We start from the raw sequence: 15,601 nt of genomic DNA, 5'->3' as shown, positions 1-15,601 counted from the left end.
GGTCCTGGTTATGTGTCAGAAGAAGACGAACAGAATTGGATCAAAATGTTAACTGATTGGAATTGTAATGGATATTGAGCTTTAATAAACTCTCTGTGATATGTGGGACGCTAGCCAAAAGCCAGTGAAAATGCAGAGCGCCAAATTCAAATAAATTACTATACAAAATCAAACTTTCATGAAATCACACATACAAGATAGCAAATTAAAGCTACACTTGTTGTGAATCCAGCCGACACGACATATTTCAAAAAGGCTTTTCGGCGAAAGGTGAAACGATGCTATTATCTGAGGATAGCGCCTCCGTAAACAAAGAGAGAAGCATATTTCAACCCTGCAGGCGCGACACAAAATGCAGAAATTAATTAATTACTTCTTTTTTTACCCCTTTTTCTCCCCAATTTCGTGGTATCCAATTGTTGTAGTAGCTACTATCTTGTCTCATCGCTACAACTCCTGTACGGGCTCGGGAGAGACGAAGGTTGAAAGTCATGCGTCCTCCGATACACAACCCAACCAGCCGTACTGCTTCTTAACACAGCGCGCATCCAACCCGGAAGCCAGCCGCACCAATGTGTCGGAGGGTACACCGTGCAACCTTGGTTAGCGCGCACTGCGCCCGGCCCGCCACAGGAACCGTTGGTGCGCGATGAGACAAGGACATCCCTACCGACCAAGCCCTCCCTAACCCAGACGACGCTAGGCCAATTGTGCGTCGCCCCACGGACCTCCCGGTCGAAGCCGGTTAGGACATAGCCTGGGCGCGAACCCAGGGACTCTGATGGCACACTGCGCCACCCGGGAGGCCTCATGCCTTACCTTTGACGAGATTCTTTTGTTGGCACTCCAATATGTCTCATAAACATCACAATTGGTCCTTTTGTTCGATTAATTCGGTTGATATGTATTCAAAATGTCAATTTATTTGGCACGTTTGATCCAGAAAAACACCTGTTCCAACTTGCGCAACGTGACTACACAATATCTCAAAAGTTACCTGTAAACTTTGCCAAAACATTTCAAACTACTTTTGTAATACAACTTTAGGTATTTTGTAACGTAAATAATCAATAAAATTGAAGACTGGATGATCTGTGTTCAATATGGAAGGAAAACAAACTGTAGATAGCTTTCTGGTCACACGCCTCTATCTAACAGTATAGAGGTTACCCTCGTTCTGAACAGGGCTACTTCTTCATTCCAAAAAGGAAAAACCTGAACCAATTTCTAAAGACTGTTGATATCCAGTGGAAGCAATAGGAACTGCAAGAAGATCCCTTAGAAATCTGGATTCCCAATGAAAACCTATTGAAAAAAGAGTGACCTCCAAAAAAAAATCGGAATGGTTTGTCCTCGGGGTTTCTCCTGCTAAATACGTTCTGTTATATTCACAGACATGATTCAAACAGCTTTAGAAACTTCAGAGTGCTGTCTATTCAAATCTACCAATAATATGCATATCTTATCTCCTGGGGATGAGTAGCAGGCAGTTGAATTTGGGCATGCATTTCATCCGGACGTGAAAATACTGCCCCTTGTCACCAAGACGTTTTAACGTACCTTCAACCCTGTTCAAGATGTTTACTGACAGCACCTTTTAGAGTAATACATGGAATACTAAAACACACTGTAAATCCAGACGAGAATGCTGATCCTAGCGATGAACTAATGAGCATGCTGAAAAATATGTACTCTGAGGGGCACAATGAGATGAAGCACAGCATCAACAAGGCCTGGTCTGAGTCCCAAGACAAGAAATCCAAAAGAGATGGAGACATGGGCAACATGGACATGTTTTGAACCTGATCCACACCCTAAGAACCTACCTGCCTTCCAGTCCTTCCTAAGTTTTTATTTTCGTTCATCGATGACTTTGCATTCCATTGCCCTCTTAAAAGTCCTTGAACTGACTGAAAATGAAAGTTTGCAGAGATGTTCCTTCCTGTTCAAGTCATTCCAAAAAGAAAATAACTGTTAAAAGTCCAACTTTATTTGGTAGATCACAAAGTATATTTGTGAAAATGTAAAATTGTTGCACTCATGTACATATGCATTTCAGAATGAAATGTAAAAGTTATCCACTCTAACGTGTTTCCGTAGTGTAGTAGTTATCACGTTCACCTTAGACACGAATGGTCCCTAGTTGGGGTTGCGGTTAGCCTAGTGGTTAAAGCATTGGACTAGTAACCGAACAGTTGCTGGATCAAATCCCTGAGCTGACAAGGTAAAAATCTGTTGTTCTACTTCTGAACAAGGCAGTTAACCCACTGTTCCCTGATAGGCCATCATGGTAAATAAGAATTTGTTCGTAACTGACTTGCCTAGTGAAATAATGGTTACATTTAAAAAAATATATAATTTAAGAATTGTTTCTAGTAGCCTTCCATGGTCTGGTTCTGAAATGCAAGCTAAGTGATCAAGATACAAACCCCAGAGACATTTACATGAACAGGGGATTGCTATTGTTCAAATTACAGAGGTTTACTGAGGGGCCAATGATTAGCTGGATCTTTATTAAAAAGAGCAACATTTTACGAATAAAAATGTATTTTATCCCTAAAACATGGGATCAGCTTTCTAGCTGCCAAACATTGTTGTGAACACAGCTGCTCAACATGTCAAACTGAGAATGGATTATCCTTGGTGTTTCCAAATACTGTAGTCACCCAGCAACTGATTATTTGCCAATAGCCAATGGCTATTTGTTGAACAGGCACTGGTGAGATGATTCCCTAATCCCTGTCCCTACTGAAAGAAAATGGCTTTTATATGAAGGAAACCGCAGCTGCGCATGTCAGATGGATACAATTTTCACGTGTCGTTCATGCTGAAACCATTCAATGTTTACTCCACCAGATGGCATCTCGAACCACTTCCTTTCACTGTCAGGCGTGAAATGAGTTGGCAGCCTCATGTTCAGCCTCGTGATAATGGCACTGAAGTCAATATGATAAAATGCTGTTGATTGATGGTTGTCTTCCGTTTTTTAAAGAAACATCTATTACAGTAATTTAATTTCCAAAATACAGGTTACATATTTACATTTCTAAGACAAAATCCTACTAATAAGAGAATAAATGAATACATATTTATTTCATCTTGGTATATAGAATATCATGTTGATAGAGCATAAGTGTAATGTGCTTTGATAGAGTTATGTGTTTCACTGATAATACAATTTTAAAAATATCTTTTTTTAAATTAAAGAGTGGTTCAAAACCTCCATGCCTAAAACAAAATCCCCTCATTCAACAGCAGTTGAATCAATGCAGTCACGTGACTGGGTGCATTGTTCATTCGTTCATTCAGTATTTCACGCACATATGAAAAGCACATTTAAGCACACGAATCATTTAAATCATCTTTGATTGAGAAGTATTTCGAGCAAATAGGATTGGTTCATTTCAGTAATGCACCACCTATTCACCCGCCCTCCATGACGTCAGGGATAGTTTATATAGTTGAGGAATTTTCTGCGCGGTCATGTCAGATGGATACGAATTGGGTTTGAGGACACGACTCCGCTGAAAGGATCAATCGTTGAATCAGAGGATTATTGGAAAATATTTATTTTGGATGAATGGATACCCCACGTTTCGCCACTTCTCAGGGTAGTTCATGTCTCACGATGAATCCGAATCTATTCAAACCTAGTCCAGAACGTGAAGTTATTCCTCCTACTAAACCGAACAGGACTAAATCAGAACAAATCAAACCAGAACTCGCCCAGGTGGTGACAGATTCCAAGACAGGGAAGTCTTACAGCAAAGGAAAGCTTCTGGGAAAGGTATATCAATTTGCTCTATGGATTATGTATCTCACCGAATTCAATTGTTTGTACACAATTCTGGTGACGATGTGGTCGGATGGTAGTAGTCTAAAGAAATTGGAGATTGCCGCGTCAGTGTTACGTTGTCAGTTTTCATTCATTGACATGATTTGTTCACGGTTAGGTCTCATGTTCTACAAAGTTACACGTTAGTCACATGTGAATGTTGCGGGATAATTACCTCGTGCGGTGCTGGATATGACTAACTTTATCCTAGTCTTTCTCTCTCACGACGAGTCTAGTGAGATGTGCCCCTCATGTGCATTAATCTAGTCTACTAGACCAAATATCGATGTTTATATATTATCTCTTGTGACTGAGGTGGTGGAAATTGGCACATTGGCTAATCGTAAAACCAGCCACTGTTCAAATACCACCCGTCATGAGTCTAGACTACATTATTTTGCCAGTGCAGTAATGTATTCTAACGCCCTACTTGTCACTGGTCAGTCATTTGTTGATGATAATGTATATATTCTAAGTATCAACACAAGCGCGGTGTCACTGTCTAAACATCGTTGCCTCAGTCTTTGCTGCTGCATGTGAAACAAATCATTGTTAATGATTATGTGGCGTTACCCTAAATATAATAATTTAATTCTAAATTAAATGTTTAACACAGGTACTAATAAATATCGAATGTATTTGATGAAAGGAAAGCGTCACAATTCTGTACGAGGTATATGGTTGGAACATACGTCATTGGATATACAATACAAACAAGCAGCCTAGTGTTGAATGGCAGCCAAACCAACATTGTGAAAACCCCATTAATGTTATTTTATGTCTAGAAAATAGTCTGATGCTGATTTGTCGTGTTTCTTCTAAGGGTGGCTTTGCACGATGCTATGAAATGACAGACCTTTCTAACAAGAAAATGTATGCTGTAAAGGTGATACCACAGAGCAGGGTGTCAAAACCTCATCAGAGAGATAAGGTAAGGAAACAATTGAATGTTGATCTACAGATTAACTGTTTTCCAAAGCGGTCTCTATTCCTATTTATATTCTGGTTAACAGTTTCATAATTTTTCTGTCAGATAACAAATGAAATCGAGCTTCACAAAACCCTTCATCACAAGCATGTGGTCAAGTTCTCCCATCATTTTGAAGACCAAGACAACATCTATATTTTCCTAGAACTCTGCAGTAGAAAGGTGAGCTGTGCTGCTGCTTTCTGTTATGGTACAGCGTGTGCAGGCATTCTGAAGGGTGCTTCCTGGGTACTGACAGAATTCTCACCTTGTCTTTGCAGTCCCTGGCACACATTTGGAAAGCAAGACACACACTGACAGACCCAGAAGTGCGGTACTACCTCCGGCAGATCATTTCTGGGCTGAAGTACCTTCACAATAGGGGCATCCTTCACAGGGATCTCAAATTAGGTATGTAGAGTGATTTGTCAAATATCATATTATTTTACCACCATCTATCTCATTCAGTTCAGCCATTTAGAAAATGTCAATGGTATATTTAGAATTTCCTATTTGGTTGTAGTTTCATGTCAAGCCATTTCAGGTGTGTGCCTATTCCTCATGGGAGGCCAAGGGGGGAAAAAGGAATTTGACAAATGTTGCTCTTGCAGGGAATTTCTTTGTGAATGAGAACATGGAGTTACGGTTAGGGGACTTCGGCCTGGCAGCAAAGTTGGAACCAGTTGAGCAGAGGAAGAAGTAAGTCAACTGATGGAGTATCTCCTTTGGCTGGGAAGGAACAAATAATATTCCGGCAATCTGAGGTGAACCTCTAACGCAAACCTGTTTCTCCTCAGAACTATATGTGGAACACCTAACTACCTTGCACCTGAGGTGTTGAACAGGCAGGGCCATGGAACAGAGTCTGACATCTGGTCACTAGGTTGTGTCATGTAAGTATACTTAAAATGGTGGTTATGTGTTGTCTGAGCTACGTTGTATTTGAATTGGCGCATACTTGCGGTTGACTTTGATCTACAGCTCATACTTGTCGCTTGAATGTTTAAAGCATGTACAGTTTCACAAATGCAAAAAGTTGTTTTATAGTTATGAGGTAGGCTGTTGCTAAGCTTGTTTAGGCTTGTTTAACCTTACTCAAATTAAGCATGTCAACAGTTGAACTCAATTGGCATTTGGGAGACTTACGGATTAGTCTTGTCTTTAACCAGGTACACGCTGATGTGCGGGAACCCTCCCTTTGAAACCCTTGATCTGAAAGAGACGTACAAGTGTATAAAGGAAGTGAAATACAACCTGCCCTCAACCCTGTCTCCTGCTGCTCAGAAACTCATCTCTGGCATTCTGCAGAAGAACCCCAGCGACCGCCTCACACTGGACCAAATCCTCAACCACCAATTCTTCACAAAAGTATGTCACCTATGCCCTGGAATTAGGCTAGAATTTATAGCACCAATTCCTGTAGCCTTTTTACTTATTGGATTACATTTTTAGTCTAATCAGCCTTGATTTGTGTTTTGAGTGACTTTCTAATTGGTTTATGCTTGATCTTGGGATGACATTTGGGTACAATTACAGTCCTTGGCCTTGGCTATAAAGTGTACTTTCTAAAGAGCAACACTGAATAATAGCACATGGCCACTGACTGAAGAGATCTCGACAGGATGTCAGTATTCATTGTGCTAAGTGTTTGATTTTTGAAGTGCCGACCTTGCATTTTCCCTGTCCTTAACTTCTTCTCTCCCTCTTATAGGCTTTCACCCCAGACAAGCTGCCTCCCAGCAGCTGTGTGACAGTGCCAGAGCTCAACCTGCCCAGCCCTGCCAAGAAGTTTTTCACCAAGATGGCCAAGAGTCTTTTTGGAAAGAGAAAATCCAAAGGTAAGCATTGTGGCAAGTCATGACTGACCTTCAAAAGGCTGCAGCCTAACCCCAGTATTAACCTTATAATCAGTTTAATTGAACATGTTTGTTTTATAGTGGATAACAGCCGTTGTGAAGAGCGGGAGAGCATCTCCAAGCTTGTGTCTGGCATCGTCAAATGCTCCATTAGTCGCCAGATAAGCTATAAAACAGTTGGAGCCAATGAGGTATGTACTTTGCACATGACAACACATGGTACCGCAAAAGTTTTCTGTATTATAGGCTAGATAGTTTATAGCATAGGCTAGACATGTTTAATTACTTTAAGTATGCAGCCATTTTGCACTTCCTCTTGTTAGCTGAGATGCATTAGCTGACGACTGAGCTCAGCAAGGGACTGTTATGGGGTTGCTATAGTAGTAAATCTCTCAGAATAGTTTTCTACTGTACTTAGCAGAATCCCATTTTAGCCAGAAGACATATGGAGAGACTGGGTGATGGCTTGATTGACCACATTTAAAATTGTAAAAAATAAACAGGCCTGTGGAATAGAATGAATGTGCAGCAGTATATTCACACTGCTAATCCTTGTTCTCACAGCCCCCTGACATCTGTTTCCCTAATGGTGCTTTGATTCAGTACAACTGCATTTGATTCATGTGCCATTCTTTGCTTTTTGGGTCAGATTTAAAACTCTTGTAAGGAAGGAAAACAAGTCTTTGTTTGTTTCCTGATGCTCATGAAAGCTGTTTCCTGTTTCAGCCTCCCACTCGCACAGTAGGCCAGCAAGTCAGCTCTGGTCCGCTGGATACTCCAGCTGAGGAGGAGTCCAGGAAGTCCGCAGCATCAGGCTCCTTTAAAGGCACGGTGGCCAGCAGCACAGAACGTAAGTCGCTACTCTGGCTGTTTGATTTAACACCAATCAGCAGTTTAACTGAACATGATCAATGCTTTAAATATAGATGATTTTAAGGTCATAGCCTTTTCCATACCTATACTGTTCAATTATTGTGAAACGGCCTTTCGCTTGTCTTTGGTGTGTCCAAATTGATTGCTTTTGAAGTGGCTTGAATGCACTGATTGTTTCATATCTGAGCTCATGGACCTGATAAGTGGTTGAGTCAGACTGTTGGTGGTAAATTAAACCTCACCCTCATTTCTCTCCAGTATGCGAAGATGGCGTTACCCCTGCTGCTATAGCGGAGTCAGCCATGAAGGTCCTCAACAGCTGTTTGTCTGCTATGCCTGCAGGTGAGCTTTCAACCCCTCTGCAAGCTAGTATTCTGTATGTTTAAATTTCAATTTGAATGGTTATACTGAAATTCTCTTAACTAGCCTTTTCTTAATTACGTCTTTTCCTTTCCAGCTACAAGAAATCCACCTTGTCTCTCCAGACCCAAATCATTTATCTGGGTCACAAAATGGGTTGATTATTCCAATAAATATGGCTTTGGCTACCAGCTCTCAAATCAAGACATTGGTGTGCTCTTCAACGAGGGGACACACTTGAGTCTGTGTGATCAGCGCAAGTAAGAGCCCTTCAACTAATTGAGTAAATTCAAGCAGTTACTATCCTTATTTTAATGCTTTGAACAAACCCTACTTGTGCTAATTTTGTAGCCTTTTGATTGTTTCAAACCCTTGTCTAATGTATCTCCGTTGTCTTCTCCATAGGACTGTGCACTACTGCATGACCAACAACAAACACTTCACCTTCCAGGCCAGTGCTTTACCAGAGCAGCTCTGCAGCCAGAAGCAGATTGTGGAGCTTATGGCCAACTACATGGAACAGAACCTCATGGAGGTAAGGCATTGCAGAAGGAAGTTATAGGTTGCCTCCCAAATGGTACCCTGTTTCATTAGTACTCTACTTTTGACCAAAGACCTATGAGCCCTGGTCAAGAGTACTGCATTTCATGGTGAGTTGGTTGCCATTTGAAACTCGGACAGTCATTTTATCTCATCAGAGTATCAGTAATCAGCTTGCAGTTTGCTGATCTAAGTGAGATTTTAATGTAATTCTTTCTTTTCCAGGGTGGAGACCTCCACTGTGAAGAACAGCCTCCCTCCCAGCCACCGCTCCTTCTGCAGTGGGTGAAGACCGACCATGCTCTGGTGATGCTCTTCAACAATGGTACCCTGCAGGTAAGACTGACCAACTCTTTTGTGCTTTGCGTAGCACAATTTAACTGCAGCACTGTTATACACCACTCACTGTAATTATATTGTACAAAATTCCCTTTGTCTTATTGTGCGTTTACCATCCTTTTCTCACAGGTGAATTTCTACACTGACCACACCAAGATCATCCTGTGCAAGTCTTCTGGCTCCTACCTACTGACCTACATCAGCCGAGAGCGTGTGTCCAACACCTACATCCTGAGCGTGCTGTCAGAGATGGGCTGTTCTGCCGAGCTGCGGCACCGCATGCATTACGTGGTCCAGCTACTCAAACACCACGCGGATTCATAATGGACTCTGCCTCACAGCTCCAGAGTAAGGTGAAGTTTCCCATAAATGCTGATCTAGGGTCAGTTTTGAATTCTCCCATGGTGAAGGTTAGAATTGGGAAGGGGAAGCTGATCCTGGATCTGTACCTAGGGAAAACTTACCCCAGTGCCATAACGCCTGGCTCTATCCACAGGCCTCAGCCAATCAACCCGCTGCTTTCTGCTTCCACTGGGAGCAAATAACCAGGAGGCTCTGTTAATTCAGGGAGTCTCCTATCTTCGGCTAGTGTCTGGCCTCTTTGGACTATGGTGCACATCTACCTTTTTCAGTTATTCTTTTTGGATGAAGCCTGACAACAGTAACACACTACTGGCTTGACTCACTTCATGCTCACAAACAACCTGACCCTGTTCTCTGAGTAGATGCTCAGACCTGATTCTGAAAATGGCAGGCTAGGATCACAAGCTGCCTAGTGACCAGCCCCATTGTGGTTGAAAAGCTGTGTGAAAAGGGGCTCTTCTGCTTTTCATGCTTTGACTTCACTTGCCTTCTATGATTGAACTTCACTAATTGGTACACAATGGCATAAGGAGGGCAGTGAGTGACACTATTTGCACAATCTCTTATATTTCTTTGGATTGGCAGTCATTTTACCACAAGTTGCTGAATTTATGTTCAGTTTTTAGCTATAGATACCAAAAGGTAATTATTTTAACCTTAACTGGTTAATGTGCAACTCACGCCAGCATTGCCCAAAAATATTTTTGGCATGTTCTGGTAATTCTCACATCAACTTTATTGGGCAGAAGTAAATTTGACCATGTTTTTACGTTTGTATGAAACATTTTCACAAATTAGTTGCTTTTTTAGACCTATACATGCCTCTTGCAAGACCCTATGATCTGTGAACTGTACATGATATAGACGTCTTCGTTTCATTCTCCTTAGTTTGCTCTAAAATATGGAATATCTCGATTCTGGAAAAATATATAACTTAATGTTTGAGACATTTAGCATTATCTCAAAGTACCTGTTTTGATTTAGCTTATTTTTAGACATTGTTTGGAACCAAATACTCTTCAAACAAATCACACTTCCAGTTGGCTCTTGTACTTTTAAGGAAATTACATAGGTCATTATACCAACCACAGCCCTCCTTTTTAGGATTGCAAATTCAACAAATCACTGTTTTGGTGGTGCTCATAAAATTGATATCTTCAGAATTACTAGACCACACCGAAAATTTGATAGACTTGTATGTGGTGTGGTGTTCCAAACATGGTATTAAAATTAACAATCAAAAACAGTGCTTTGAGAGATTCATACTAATATTTTTAATGTGGAAGTGATTCAAAATCTTGACATGTTAGCGCACAATAAGGAGTGTAACGACACCAAGATGTCCGGATCATAATGTTTTGCATGAGGCATGTGTATAGGTCTACAAATTGCCACTTTAATGAGGATTTTCTGAATTTGCAAATGTGAAACATCCTTTTGCCCAATGAGGTTTCTGAGAAGTGCCAGAACAATATGAGATCAAAAATATGTTTTGTCTTATGTTGCTGTGGAATCGCCCTAATATAGTTTTTTTTCTGTGTTCAGGACTGAATGTGTGCACTCCAGTTGAAATTGGCTTTGCTAAATTGCATTGCTGTTAGGCAAAAGGGATAAAGTGCCTTTTTGAGAATTCTGTATTGTGCAATAACAGCCCTTCTGAATGTCTGGTTGTGGTGTCATGGGAAATGGGCTATGGAGGCAAATACTTTTCTACATGGAATTGGTTAAATTAAAATGAAGCACTAGTCTCACTACCTGGTATAAGCGTTTGGTAAAATGGTATGAAACATTTATCAATATGTAAAATTGCGTTTCGTCATACTGTACTCATCCCTCTTTGGTTTACCTTGCCGGCCGTGTCTGCCAAGAGTTGTATCCTTAAACTGTGACCCCTGAGTGCAAGTATTATACAACTTCCGGGTATTGTCTTTTCAAAAATACAACATTGTGAAAGCATCTGCTTTTTCAGAAGAACCTTTATTTTTTTGACAAATGTTGTCTATTTATTTTATTTATTAATGTGTAATTCTATGGTCTTGACATGTGATATGATCATTATGTACTGTATTTGGGCGAATGGAGGAAAATAAAGTTTATGGTAATCACATTTATCATTTTGAAGTCTTTGACAATTGCCTGATCCATCAAAATACAACAGTTGAAGCTTTTTGTGTCCCATTAGCTTAAAATTCATACAATAAGCACATTTGGCAATGGTGTTGGTGCAATACAAAAGTAATTCTCAAACTAGTCTTTGCCATACACCAAAGTTGACATATTCTGGAACTAGGACTTTATCAGTATTCATCCAGGTGGACTACATACTTATAAGCAGCTATTTGGATCTACGCTGAACATAAATGTAACAATTTCAAAGATTATACTGAGTTATGAAAATCTGTCTTGTTAATTTTGTTAGGCCCTAATCTACAGCTTGCACAAGACTGGAAATACAGATGGGTATCTGGTTGAAGTTGGCAGTTTGCATGCACCTAGGTCAGAGTCATTAACTGGTTTTTCAACCCCTCCACATTTTTCTTGAACTGTAGTTTTTGCAAGTCGGTTAGGACATTTACTTTGCATGACGCAAGGAATTTTTCAATTGTTTAGACAGATGAGAGATTATTTCACTGTCATAATTAGTGGGTCATAAATTTACATAAAAAATAATTTCAAAATTCCAAAAAATGTGGCTTAAGCTTCTGAAAGGCTAATTCACTTTTGAGTCAATTGGAGGTGTACCTGTGAATGTATTTTAAGGCCTACCTTCAAACTCAGTGCCTCTATGCTTGACATGGGAGAATCAAAAGAAATCTGCCAAGACCTCGGGGGGGGGAATGTTGACCTCCAAGTCTGGTTCATCCTTGGGAGAAATTTCCAAATGCCCAAAGGTACCATGTTCATCTGTACAAACAATAGTACGCAAGTATAAACACCATGGGACCACGCAGCCATCATACTGCTCAGGAAGGAGACGCTTTCTGTGTCCTAGAGAATGTATTTTGATGTGCAAATAAATTCCAGAACAGCAGTAAAGAACCTTGTGAAGATGCTGGTGGAAACGGGTACAAAGTATATATCCACAGTAAAAACGAGTCCAATATCGACATTACCTGAAAGGCCGCTCAGCAAGGAAGAAGCCGCTGCTCCAAAACTGACAAAGCCAGACTACGGTTTGCAATTGTACATCGGGACAAAGATCGTACCTTTTGGAGAAATGTCCTCTGATCTGATGAAACAAAAATAGAACCGTTTGGCCATATTGACCATCGTTATGTTTGAAGGAAAAATTAGGCTTGCAAGCCGGAGAACACTATCCCAACCGTGAAGCATGGGGGTGGCAGCAACATGTTGTGGGGGTGCTTTGCTGCAGGAGGGACTGGTGCCCTTCACAAAATAGTAGTCATGAGGGAAAATTATTCTCTTTATTATTATTCTGACATTTCACATTAAAATAAAGTAGTGATCCTAACTGACCTAAGACAGGGAATTCTTACTTGGATTAAATGTCAGGATTTGTGAAAAACTGAGTTCAAATGTATTTGGCTAAGGTGTAAAACTTCTGACTTCAATTGTACCTTTAAAATAAAAAACAAAAGTTGGGGTGCAAATCAGAGAACCAGTCAGTTTCTGGTGTGACCATTTGCCTCATGCAGCGTGCTACATCTAATTCGCATAGAGTGGATCAGCCTGTTTGTGGCCTGTGGCATGGTGTCCTGTTCCTTTTCAATGGCTGTGCAAAGTTGCTGGATATTGGTGGGACCTGGAACACATACACGTCAATCCAGAGCATCCCAAACATGCTCAATTGTTGACATGTTTGGTGATTATGGAGGCTGTGGAAGAATAGACATTTTCAGCTTCCAGGAATTGTGAATATATCCTTGCGACATGGAACAGTGCAATATCATGCTGAATCATGAAGTGATGGCAGATGAATGGCACGACAATGGGCCTTGATCTTGTCATGGTATCTCTGTGCATTCAAATTGCCATTGATAAAATGCAATTTTGTTCCATGTCCGTAGCTTATGCCTGCCCATAACATAACCCCACCGCCACCATGGTACACTGTGTTCACAATGTTGACATCTGCAAACTGCTCGCGCACACAAAGCCATACACACTGCCATTTGCCCGGTACAGTTGAAACCAGGATTCATCAGTGAAGAGCACCCTTCCCCAGCGTGCTAGTGGCCGTCGAAGGTCAGCATGTGCCCACTGTAGTCAGTTACTACGCCGAACACGTAGATGAGCTTTCCTGAAACAATTTCTGACAGTTTCTTTCAAATGTTTCTGGAGGCTTGTGAAATAAACACAAAATTCTCTGGCAACAGTTCTGGTGGACATTCCTGTAGTCAGCATGCCAATTGCGCTCTCCCTCAACTTGAGACGTGAGAACTTTAGTGGACTTTTTTGTCCCCAGCACAAGGTTCACCTGAGTAACAATCATGCTTTTTAATCTGCTTCTTGATATGCCACACCTATCAGGTGGATGGATTAACTTGGCAAATGCTCACAAGGATGTCAACAAATTTGTGCACAAAATTTGAGAGAAAGAAATGTTTTGTGCCTATGGACCATTTCTGGGAGCTTTTGTTTCAGCTCATGAATCATGGGACCATCACTTTACATGTTGCATTTATATTTTTGTTCAGTATAGTTGTTGCCAGTGCGTATGACTCACTCACAATAAACTCCATGGACTATGACCAACGTGAAAAGAGAATGGTTTTGGAACATGGCAACTGCAAAGTCGTCATGTTGCGAGTCCCAAAGACAGCGACTGGCCACTTGTAGACCCTGGCTCCTGTTCTGCCCCACCACCACCTGACACACCAGCTTGTACCGCGGAGGACTCATCTCTTTCACTTTGCTCTTCACCATGTCTGACAGAATCTGGCTAAGATGGCTGCCTGAGGCTGCGTTATAGCTGGCCCCATCCAGATAACTATCCAGCATGTCTTGCACAAGCTTCTGGACCTTACTGGCTTTAAAAAGACATCCCTTCTCTGGTTCAGTCTTATAGGTGTTCTCTAGCTGGACAGGCTGATGTAGGGGCAACCCAGAGAAACTGGCCCGACTGCCCTGAAGCCAACCGCCAAAAGAAAAACGCTTGGTCAGGGCGACCAAGTCCCGGCGTATTAAAGGGGAGTTTGGGTTGCTGATATTGGGCCTCCTGGATGAGGACTCGATAGGGAGGAAGCCCCTTGGGAGTAGAAGAGGGTACCGGGGATGTTGCTGCTGCTGTTGGTCCCTAGACAGGGAGCTGCGGAGGGTGGAGATGGAGCCTTGGCGGCTCTGTCGAAGCTTCCGGGAGCCCCATGGTTCCATGGCCTGCTGGTTACACTGAGCCAGAATCTCCTGGGAGAGAGGGGGCTGCTGGGTCGTCATTTCGAGCCAAATCTGAAAGTCGAGTGCACTGTACTGTTTAAGGATGCAGTTGCTTGCCGGTGCATTCATTTAATCACATTAGTTTGCATCACTGTTATTTGCCAGAGGAATCAATCTGTCCTGAACTATGGATTTTCAGAGTGCTGCCCTAAGTCTTGTCTATCATATTAGTAAACATCTCCCTTTCTGCATGTGGAGAATAAAAATCTCCTTTACATTAAATGTAAATAAGACACAAAGAACACCATTTCACCAGTTCTTTCTGAATGAACATAAATCCACAGCATTTTGGTTCACATCACTGTATGTCCTAAATTTAACCACTTTGCTAATTCCATCCACCCCTAATACCCCCATGAGAGTTCCTATCAGCATGATGGCTAAAATACCTTCATTTACAATTTCCACTTGTGCTTATCAGTAGCTTTAAATAACATCTTTAAAACTATGTATGTGAGATTAAGGTCAACTATTCAAAGGACAAGCGCTGAAGCATACAATAGTAGGTTAGAAAATGTGCTCTTTAAACAAACCAAAGGGAAATAATTTCGACATATACTATGATGTCATGGGGAAGTTATGTTTCCTTAAAAAACGAGTTATGTTGTTATGTTTCACACTATATACAATCCAATTATGTTGCCTACAAGCTTCCCCTTTTTCAAATGGGTCAATCATGCTGCCAGTTGCAAACATTACCTTTACCACACCCCGAAAAATAACAAAATACTGTGACCACAACCAGTAACAACAGTAAAATATAAGTATAACCTTACCTTTTAAAATCACCGGAGAGACTACTGTATGATGATCAACTCTCCCGCAAAAGCTTTGTGACTCAGACACTCGCTCCTCTGCATGCTAAGGAAAGTTATCAGGCGAACACTGGCCAACCCACCAACAGGAGTTTTACTAGTTTGGGTTCTCAGCAAGCCACTGTGGGTAAATTATTGGCTAGAAGGCCAGTGCAGGTCAGCAACTACAACAGGCTGAGAGCTAAGCAATCATTCCCTGGGAGAGATGTGCAGTCTCTGGCTTACTGCCACGTCCTCTGCTGTTGTCATGGCAAATTGT

The 15,601-nt window shown here is 41.4% G+C and overlaps 2 protein-coding genes across 2 annotated transcripts; one reads left to right on the top strand and one right to left on the bottom strand.

Moving 5' to 3' along the window:
• Positions 1-3,485: 3,485 nt before the first annotated feature.
• Positions 3,486-11,240, top strand: LOC135514108 (serine/threonine-protein kinase PLK3-like). The gene is made up of 15 exons (XM_064937328.1): positions 3,486-3,787; positions 4,659-4,766; positions 4,869-4,985; positions 5,084-5,213; positions 5,414-5,501; positions 5,600-5,695; positions 5,972-6,170; positions 6,514-6,640; positions 6,740-6,849; positions 7,385-7,508; positions 7,790-7,873; positions 7,989-8,151; positions 8,297-8,426; positions 8,657-8,767; positions 8,900-11,240. Exons 1-15 carry the CDS (start codon positions 3,581-3,583, stop codon positions 9,092-9,094), a joined length of 1,989 nt encoding a protein of 662 aa, XP_064793400.1. The 5' UTR covers positions 3,486-3,580; the 3' UTR covers positions 9,095-11,240.
• A 1,304-nt stretch (positions 11,241-12,544) lies between these two features.
• LOC135514103 (dynein light chain Tctex-type 5) lies at positions 12,545-15,401 on the bottom strand. The gene is made up of 2 exons (XM_064937315.1): positions 15,304-15,401; positions 12,545-14,539 (listed from the first exon to the last, which is right to left on the bottom strand). Exon 2 carries the CDS (start codon positions 14,525-14,527, stop codon positions 13,817-13,819), a length of 711 nt encoding a protein of 236 aa, XP_064793387.1. The 5' UTR covers positions 14,528-14,539; positions 15,304-15,401; the 3' UTR covers positions 12,545-13,816.
• Positions 15,402-15,601: the final 200 nt, after the last annotated feature.

Source organism: Oncorhynchus masou, chromosome 3 (assembly GCF_036934945.1).
Source record: "Oncorhynchus masou masou isolate Uvic2021 chromosome 3, UVic_Omas_1.1, whole genome shotgun sequence".
In the NCBI taxonomy this organism is placed as follows: domain Eukaryota; kingdom Metazoa; phylum Chordata; class Actinopteri; order Salmoniformes; family Salmonidae; genus Oncorhynchus; species Oncorhynchus masou.
Note: the sequence above shows the minus strand (reverse complement) of the source record. Positions and strands in the feature narration are given on the sequence as shown.

Excerpts from the sequence above, each read along its gene's own strand:
- LOC135514103 (XM_064937315.1), bottom strand. The coding sequence starts at position 14,527 with ATGACGACCCAGCAGCCCCCTCTCTCCCAGGAGATTCTGGCTCAGTGT.
- LOC135514108 (XM_064937328.1), top strand. The coding sequence starts at position 3,581 with ATGGATACCCCACGTTTCGCCACTTCTCAGGGTAGTTCATGTCTCACG. Across the intron at positions 6,171-6,513 it reads ACCACCAATTCTTCACAAAA|GCTTTCACCCCAGACAAGCT; the intron begins GTATGTCACCTA and ends TCCCTCTTATAG. Across the intron at positions 7,874-7,988 it reads TTTGTCTGCTATGCCTGCAG|CTACAAGAAATCCACCTTGT; the intron begins GTGAGCTTTCAA and ends TTTCCTTTCCAG.